Source organism: Sinocyclocheilus grahami, unplaced genomic scaffold, assembly GCF_001515645.1.
Source record: "Sinocyclocheilus grahami isolate Dianchi unplaced genomic scaffold, SAMN03320097.WGS_v1.1 scaffold60.1, whole genome shotgun sequence".
Taxonomy (NCBI): Eukaryota; Metazoa; Chordata; class Actinopteri; order Cypriniformes; family Cyprinidae; genus Sinocyclocheilus; species Sinocyclocheilus grahami.
The window spans coordinates 270029-278925 of NW_015505239.1; the positions used below are offsets into that span (position 1 = coordinate 270029).

At 39.4% G+C, this 8897-nt stretch overlaps 1 protein-coding gene across 7 annotated transcripts in view; it reads left to right on the forward strand.

The window, feature by feature from the left end:
• Positions 1-512: 512 nt before the first annotated feature.
• The window catches only part of LOC107584417 (eukaryotic translation initiation factor 4E transporter-like), a 12755-nt gene continuing 4370 nt past the window's right edge, over positions 513-8897 (forward strand). The window contains exons 1-12 of one of the 7 annotated variants that reach the window (XM_016271017.1): positions 513-584; positions 1092-1182; positions 1632-1768; positions 3041-3114; positions 4112-4239; positions 4326-4600; positions 4693-4891; positions 4986-5146; positions 6421-6559; positions 6923-7099; positions 7274-7545; positions 8047-8130. In XM_016271017.1, the coding sequence (XP_016126503.1) occupies positions 1688-1768; positions 3041-3114; positions 4112-4239; positions 4326-4600; positions 4693-4891; positions 4986-5146; positions 6421-6559; positions 6923-7099; positions 7274-7545; positions 8047-8130 (1590 nt within the window). In that variant the 5' untranslated portion in view covers positions 513-584; positions 1092-1182; positions 1632-1687. Of the gene's footprint in view, positions 1183-1631; positions 1769-3040; positions 3115-4111; positions 4240-4325; positions 4601-4692; positions 4892-4985; positions 5147-6420; positions 6560-6922; positions 7100-7273; positions 7546-8046; positions 8131-8897 lie in introns of all 7 variants that reach the window. The other 6 variants (XM_016271016.1, XM_016271020.1, XM_016271022.1 and 3 more) reach the window with 6 other exon arrangements.

Below are 8897 nucleotides of genomic sequence, written 5' to 3' on the forward strand. Positions count from 1 at the left end.
TCTTATAGTTTTATTACATTTTCTTACATAATCTTATTTTTCTAAAAAATACTGATTACTAATTTGATTATATGCTACGAGGTTGACAAATAAACCTAAAACAGAATCAGAATTAGAATTAGCTTCATTCGCCAGATGTGTGCAAGCACACATGGAATTGGTCCATCTTGTTCATACTTGTTTAATCGAATAAATAGCAGGTAAATACTTTGAACTTTAGTCCGAATCATGTAAATTAAAAAAAATCAAGCGTTTTAAATCCTGTCACGTGACTGCAATTTATAATGGGTGGCCACGTTGATTGCCTGAAATGTATTCTTGCTCTAAAATTCCGTAACGACTCTTGTCAACCCCCTTGAATAAAATACACATTTGTAACCACGTAATCTGGTGTTTTTTGTTTTTAGATTTGAAATTACAATCAAATGTGAGTGTTTGTTTCTTAAAACTTTAAAGAAGGCGTGATTAGACACTATATAATCCTTGATTGGGGCCTTCCTCAGAACCAGTCAGAGATCTGAAGAAATTCGCCACTCTGAGACTGAACAGAGACGTAAGCGAGAGCTCAGAGAAAGTACCCCGAGGTACATTGATTGTTGCAGTCGGACTACAAGCTTAAATTAAGTGATCGAACCCAGTTAGCTGCTGGAATTTGTCCTAATATATGTGAGCTTTAGTGTATTGACGCGCTTTTTATGTACGTTGTGCAGCTTTATGAGTGGGGATAAGTTTCCTAGCCTGCTAACCCGGCTCACTAGCCTATAAATAAACAAACACGGATTTTTTTTTTGAAGTTTTTCGCTCTCATGAAAAAAACCCTAAGGTGAAACCAGCCAAAAGTGTAATTTAAAAGCAGAAACGGTGCAAATAGAGCCGTTTGTCCATAAGAACCGAAGTAAATAGTCAGCGTCGGCTTGAGTTTAGCCAGTTTGCTAATAAAATGCTCCTCTCCGCCAATTAGCGATTAAATATGGAGTGACAAGGGCTATCCGAAGCTCCTGTCAAGATTGTCGACAGAGAAACTTTATTTTTAGGCAGAAAGCTTCATCCGCGTCCTGTCTGAAATCTGGACTGACTAGCATCTCTTGTAGTTTGGTATAAGACAGGTAGCCAGAAGCTAACTGAGGTAACGTTATCCAGGCGAGGAGAGAGACGGTGCTGTGACACCGTTTCAAATATCAGGTGGGTTTATCAAAATGTTGAGAAAGGTGCTTGTTTTTTTTTCAAAACAGACGCGTTCTTCATTTTTGGGAGATTGTAGCGTAATGTTCCTGCATCAGACTGATTAGTATTCTGTAGTTGGCTTGCTGTATGCCTCGTCATTTGCTAATACAACAGCTACTCAGGAGCCAGACATTTACCTGATGTTAAATCCCTACACCTTTTAATCCCCTTTAAAATATATTCAAGTTACATTTAATTTGAAGTTCTTATAGACTTTACGGGATTTATATACTCCTTGTTAAACTGCCTGCAGCCTGTTTGTACAATCGCACTTAATAGCTCAGTGAGTTTGGATTGAATAGCTAGTTTTTTTTGTTTTTTTTGTAATATTTGAAGACTAATAAACCAAATAAATGTGAATTACGTTGACATGGCAGTTAAACTAATGCTATAGAATTAATTCACAGGTGCCTAGAGTGTCTGATATTGAGGCTTCACTTCAGTTTGACCACCCGCCTGAGTCATGGAGAAGGATGAAAATGGTGAAAACATAGTGGAAACGGTGAAGGACTCAGTAGTGACCTCCGCCTATAGATATACCAAGGTGAGAACAATCACAATCCCTTAAAGGAAACTTCTTTTGAGGAGCAAATCTGCCTTGATCTTTTGATATTACAGTGTGATGTACTTTGAACACATGGTGTAACGTTTAGAGCTTTAAATGGCCATAAATAAGACCATGTTTGAAGCCCATTAAAGCAGACTTTAATGTCATGATTAAGTGGAACCACAAAAATAGATACAGTGGTTTTTCTTTTCATGTCAATTTCAAGGGTGATTTAAGACTTCATTTAAATGGATTGCTTAGAATCTGAGCAATTTGTTTGTCGACCAGAGCAGCAGCTGCTTACTCCTGTTGCTACGTAACAATGACCCCAAAGGTGACTAAATGGTTTTTTTTTTATATATTTTAATCTTATTCATGATTCATTACCAATACTAAAATCCTATTATTTAACCCCCTTTTTTTAAATAGTTTTATTAAATTAAGTTTAGTAGAATTGCAGTGAATTGAAAAACTTAACATTGACTTAATCTTGACGTGCATGTTTAATTGGATAAATAGCAGGAAAACCCTTAACTTTAGTCCATACCTATTTTAAAATAATGTGTGATTGATTGGCATTGCGCATTTATTTCCTGAAACAATGAACATTAGATGATGGCAAAATGCGTAGTGTTGCTTGCCTCACTTTTATTCTTTGATTTTGAACATTTGGTATCGGTAACATTAAGAAAAAAAACAGATCATTAAAATCAGGAAAGAAAATAAATAATAATAAAAATACAAAAAGATCACATACCCTGGCCTAGAGGTTACATCTAGCCACAGAGAATTAACGTTATCCAAAAAGGGAAACCAAATTCTTGAAAATTTAACCATGGAACCTCGAGACTGCATTTAAGTTTTTCCAATTTAACAAAGAACAAGGCATATTGTATCCATGGAGTATGGGAGGGGGGTGAGGACTTTTCCAATGCATCAAAATACAGCGCCTTGCTAGTAGTGAAATAAAAGCTACTAACTCAGCAAAATAAAATGGCAATTCGCAATCGGGAGGAAAAACTCAGAACAGGCCAGTTAATGGAGAAGAATAAATGTTAATAGATGTGATAGCTGAGAGTGAATCAAAGACAGACTCCCAGAAAAAAAGACAGAGCAGGACGGGTCCAGAACATGCGAGTTAATTTAGCTGGTTCTACATGACATTTCTCACAACTTGGATCAATGGCTGGGAACATGCAAGCTAGTTTACATTTAGTTGTGAGGTGTTCTGTACAGTTTTATCATGCTGATAATTGTTTGTTTTTGCAGGAAGAGCTTATGGAAATCAAAGAATTGCCAATTTCCAACGAGAGGCCAGAGTGTCTATCAGAGAAATATGACAGGTGAAGTTTTTTAGTGTTTGTTTGCCAGTTCAGTTTGAATATTTCTGAATGAGGCACCATATTATCTTGCATGAAGATCATAAGAAAAGGACATCAGTGGGATTAGGGGTGTGCCGGTACGAGTATCGGTACCGAACGGTTCACGGGGCAAATTCCCCGTGAACCGTTCGGTACTGATACTCGTACCAGTGGTCATCCCTATCCCCTTGGAGTGGGGACTTTGGAGTGAGCAGGGCACGTGTGTGCCGTTATGTAGTCGTTTGGAATACACTTGGCAAAGGGAGCAATGTAATTTCCTCTATCTTCAGTTGGCATGTTCCCAGTGACAACGCAGCATGGTGTCCATCAGGAGATTCGCTGATGGACACCGGCATAAAAAATATAAATGTTATATTTTAAAAAGTTTTATATATTAGTTTTTATATTATATAGCATATTTTAAAAACGTTTTAAAATATAAAATGTATGTTTATTTGCAACCGTTATGCTAACAACAATAAAAAGACATTTATGACAGTAAAACAGCACTGTGCTGCGTTGTCACGGGAACATGCCAGCTGAAGATAATTAGGAAATTATGTCGCTCCCTTTGCCAAATGCATTCCAAACGACTAAGTAATTGCACGCACGTGCCCTGCTCACTCCAAAATCCCCACTCCAAGGGAATAGGGATAATCACTTCCATTTGGAATTTGCCCCGTGAACCGTTCGGTACCGATACTCGTACCGGCACACCCCACAGTGGGATTATTGACTCCTGTTGCATATCCTTTTGTATACATAAACATTAAGATTTTAATTGTCTTATTTTAAGGCACCTAGTGTTGGCTCTTTAGCACTTAACCGCTGCTTTCCAGTATTAGGCAATCAAAGAATTTATTTACAGTAATCATTTGTTTGAATACACTTAGTGTGACACTACTGATTTATGCTGTTTTAAATTGACTTATATGAAGAACCTAAGCCTTAAATGTTAACAGTACTGTCTCCTTCATAGTGATGGGGTCTGGGACCCTGAAAAATGGCATGCCTCACTATATCCCTCTTCAGAAAACAGCTGTCCAACAGAAGGATACAAGAAAGATTATGCAGAGGATAGAGTTCCGCTAAAACGCAGAATTGCAGGTAATTGGCCAAGAAGTTTCTGATGTTATTTGACTATCAAAACCTTGTTGCTGAAACAATACCAGAATTAACTTTGTCTTCCCTAGATCCTCGGGAACGTGTAAAAGATGATGATCTTGAGGTGGTTCTTAGTCCACAACGACGTAGTTTTGGTGGGGGTTGTCAAGTGGCACCCACTGCCCTCCCTCGCCGCCCCATCAGCCCTCTGGAGAACAAAGAGAACGAGTCACTTCGTTTGGGGGGAGCACGTCGTATAGGGAGTGGCCGTATCATTGCATCACGTGTATTTGAGAGGGACGCAAGAGTTGAAAAGGAGAGGGAGCGAGACCGAGAACGTGAATTTAAGGACAAGAGATTTAGGGTACTAGGATAAGGGTTTGATACAAAGGAACCTTTTGCTATTATTGTATTGTTCAAAGAATAAAACTTTATTTTTTCTGTGTTCTACTTTAGAGAGACTTTGGAGACAAAAGAGTGTTCAGTGAGAGAAGAAGAAATGATTCCTATGCTGAAGAGGAGCCAGAGTGGTTCTCTGGTGGGCCCACTAGTCAGTCAGAGACCATTGAGCTCATTGGCTTTGATGACAAGATCTTGGAGGATGACAAGCGGAGGACCAAGCGTTCCAGGAAGAAGCCAGAGTCTGTTAAAGAAGGCATGTATTGTACAAATGCAAACACCTAACAAATGCTTCTGTTGTTGGATCAGTGCATTTATCAGCATGCTTTTTCAATCTTCCACACCTACAGTTGAATGTAATGGCGGGCTCCTTGAAGACCCTGAAGTAGTTCAACAGTCAGGAGCTGACCAAGAGGTTCCACATGCCGAGGTTCTTCCTGAGCAAACCCCTGGAGAATTTGACTTCAATGAGTTTTTCAATCTTGAAAAGACCATGCCTGGCCTGGCTTCGGTAAGATATGGGGAGCACTGCATGCTTGTAAGGGTGATGGTCACAAAATATCTGGCTTGTCTTAAAGGGATATTTCACATCCAAGGTTTTTTTTATTTATTTTTTTTTTAGAAATGTTTGGATCATGTGGTTATTAGGTACTTCTTGGGCAGTTATTAATCTATAATTAATGTCAGCCTTTTTTTTGTTTTTTTTACTCCACTCTGTGCGTTTGCTGTGCTCCTTTTACGTTTGTACCTCTTTAGTAGTTGTCATTTTCTGTACCGATTTGTACTGCAGCACTACTGATGCCTCCTAATACGTTTCTCTAATGAATCGATTGTCTCTGGATGCATGTTCCTACTAAGTGAATGTAACACTAGAGGTAGTTATGTGTTGGTTATTGCAGAATGGTTCAGCAAGCCTGTTTGAGGTTCATATGTTGCTGCTCATGTCTGGTGTTCTAAATATGATATGACATTGTTGGTTTTGCAGTTGTGTGGTGTCAAGCTATTTGTTGGTTTTGAATTGTTATACAAAAAGCTCAATGGAATGCAAATTTATGCCCAGAAATGTTTGGATCATGTGGTTATTAGGTACTTCTTGGGCAGTTATTAATCTATAATTAATGTCAGCCTTTTTTTTTAAATTTTTTTTACTCCACTCTGTGCGTTTGCTGTGCTCCTTTTACGTTTGTACCTCTTTAGTAGTTGTCATTTTCTGTACCGATTTGTACTGCAGCACTACTGATGCCTCCTAATACGTTTCTCTAATGAATCGATTGTCTCTGGATCCATGTTCCTACTAAGTGAATGTAACACTAGAGGTAGTTATGTGTTGGTTATTGCAGAATGGTTCAGCAAGCCTGTTTGAGGTTCATATGTTGCTGCTCATGTCTGGTGTTCTAAATATGATATGACCTTGTTGGTTTTGCAGTTGTGTGGTGTCAAGCTATTTGTTGGTTTTGAATTGTTATACAAAAAGCTCAATGGAATGCAAATTTATGCCCATCTGATTTGTAAAGATTGTATTGATGCTGTTGAAACGGGATGAGGATTGATTGGGGGGGGAGGGGGGGTTATGCACATCTACGTTGTGCCAAATTTGAATGTGGTTTTAAGAAATATGTGGGGATCTTGTAAATTAAACTATTCTCCAAAATGCCCACTTTTCCACCCTATTGTGCTAAGCAGTCTGCAGACACTCTTCACGTAAGTGTCATCTACTCCCCATGGCTGTTTCCTGCTTCTGTGTTATAGCGGTTTAAACCAGGGTTCCTCTCTCTTTCCTTTCAGATGATTGAAGATGTTCTTGCTGAGGGTCCGGTCATGGCCAGTCGTTTCAGCCGCTGGTTCTCCAGTAACAGAAGTCCCTCTGGCAGCCGCTCCAGCAGTCTACGTTCCACACCGCATGAGGAGTTGGAGAGACTAGCAGGTTACCCTTTCTTATTCCAGTCTATTCACCTGGTTTGGTGTTTGATTTCAAGGTTGCCCACGTAGCTTTGAAATAGGCATACACAAACTTGCAAATTTAAATTAAAAACTAGTCTGTTACTGTTATTGACCCTTTTGAATGGTAATGTAAATGCTACCAACCTCTGATGGAAAACTGAATGTAAATGTGTAATATGTTATATATATATATATATATATATATAACATATTACACATTTACATTCAGTTTTCCATCAGAGGTTGGTAGCATTTACAAGTTTGTCTGTTTGTGGCTGATGCATCAGTGCATACTATATACATGCATATGCCAAAATGGCACACAATATAATTTTGTGTATGTCAGGTCTGGAACCTCATACTGGATCTCTAAATCAGGGTACGTCTTTGTACTTCACCCCCATCTCTTCAGTGGAACACAAAGAGAAGGTGGACATTCTGGAGCTGCTGCATAAAGCCAACATTGACCTGAAACCGCTATTGTCCAGCTTGAATGTCAACAAGGCTCACCTAAAGGAGAGCAGTGAGTAGCATCCTGTATATTTTTATTGGAATAATGCCTAATGAGGTGTTTTTTTTTAAATGTATGTATGTGTGTATACAACTTCATCTATAGACAGCAGGCCACAGATGTCAAATTGCCCATTATTAAAAAAAAAAAAAAAAAAATATTGAAGAATTGAAATGCCTTTTATAGCAAACTCGGGGGTGGTGCTGTCTTTGGAAGAAGTGGAGGTGGGTTTGAAGGGACTGAAGGTGCAGTTTGAACCAGCTCCACTACCTCAAAAGCAGCCCAGTGGAGGTGGGGGAACTCCCTTCATGGTGGAGCATCTGGAAAAGGCTCTGACAGAAGGAACTGGGGCTGCGTCACGACCACGAGACCCTGACATGTCTGCATTTAATAAGTTGGTGAGCTCCATGAAGGCAAGTGGAACCCTGCCCACCCACCCCAAAGCCAGCGGGAGTAATGTAAGTGTGCTGCCATCGGTTATGTTTGCATGGTTTTGTTAGAGCTTGCAGCATGCTGTCCAGCCTCAGGTAAAGCTGCATGTGTGAGATTGATGTATTGGTTGCCCAGCTTGTTGTGCTCAAATATTACCCGCCTTTGCATGCAACACAGGCCTGTGCTGTTTACTTGCTAGTTTGTCTGGGCTAGTAAATTAGTGTTTATTTCAACTAGTGATGGGCATAAATTTGTATTTAGCAGTTGTGGCTGAATTGTCAGGGAACTTTTGCATGCATTGCTTTGGTATATCCCGTTCTGACTCCAGTGAATCTTTTGTAACATACTTGGTTTTTAACCATTTTTGCTCAAGCCATCACTGGTATGATGTAGGTGTCATCAGTGTTTCTGACTTCAGCTAACAAAACTTTATCAACCAAATGGCATGCGCTGTATACAATCTGTTTTTGTTTGGTTCATACTCCAACTCCCTTAACATTATCACTTTTCCCTGCTTTTGTTTTCAGTTACAGCAGCAGTCATTGGATCCTGCTCTAGTGCCCTTATCGGAGGCACAGGTACCTGCCTCTCAGCAGAAAAACATCTTTCAGGTGATCTGACAAAGTCGAAGACATTCTATTTGTTCTAAACAAGTTCTTTTAACTAATTTATACTCGACAGGACATTAGGAAACTCAGTAATGTGCAATCACTGTAAGAAATGGTGCAAACTGTTGTCAGAAATGCCTATACATAAGTTCATGCACACATCACTGTCTTTTTGAATAACTGAGGCACCAGTAATTTACTGTAGTAAATTACATCTATCCTGCAGTGTTGAGACTGCTTTAGTAACCTTGTTGCTGAAGCTCATCTTATTCTTATTGTATTATAGCACTGTTCTTGTTAAAGGGGTTCTATTATGCTCTTTTACAAAGTCTTGATTTTGTTTTGGGGGTCTACTAGAACATGCTCTCATGCTTGATGGTTCGAAAAACACATTATTTTTCACATAATTTACATTATTAAAATACCTTTCTCCCCATCCTGGCACAAACGGCTCGATTAGTTCCGGCTTTGATGAAGGTCCGCCTTCCGAAAAACAAAGTGTGTTGTGATTGGTTGGCTGTCCCAGTGCGTTGTGATTGGTGAACAGCTTAGACGGTGTTTCAGTACTGCCACGCCCCTTGCTCCGTCTTTCAACAAAAGCTTTTGTCGAATCCAGCACTACTCACTCATGTTGTGAAAGCTGTCCTCAGTAAAATGTGCAGCACACAATAGCAAATTGAGGTTAATGCTCAGGAACAGAGTTAAAAAGTAAATTGCAACCACTGTTTCCTGACATCATCCGCTTTCGGAAGCCCAAACAAAGACGTTTG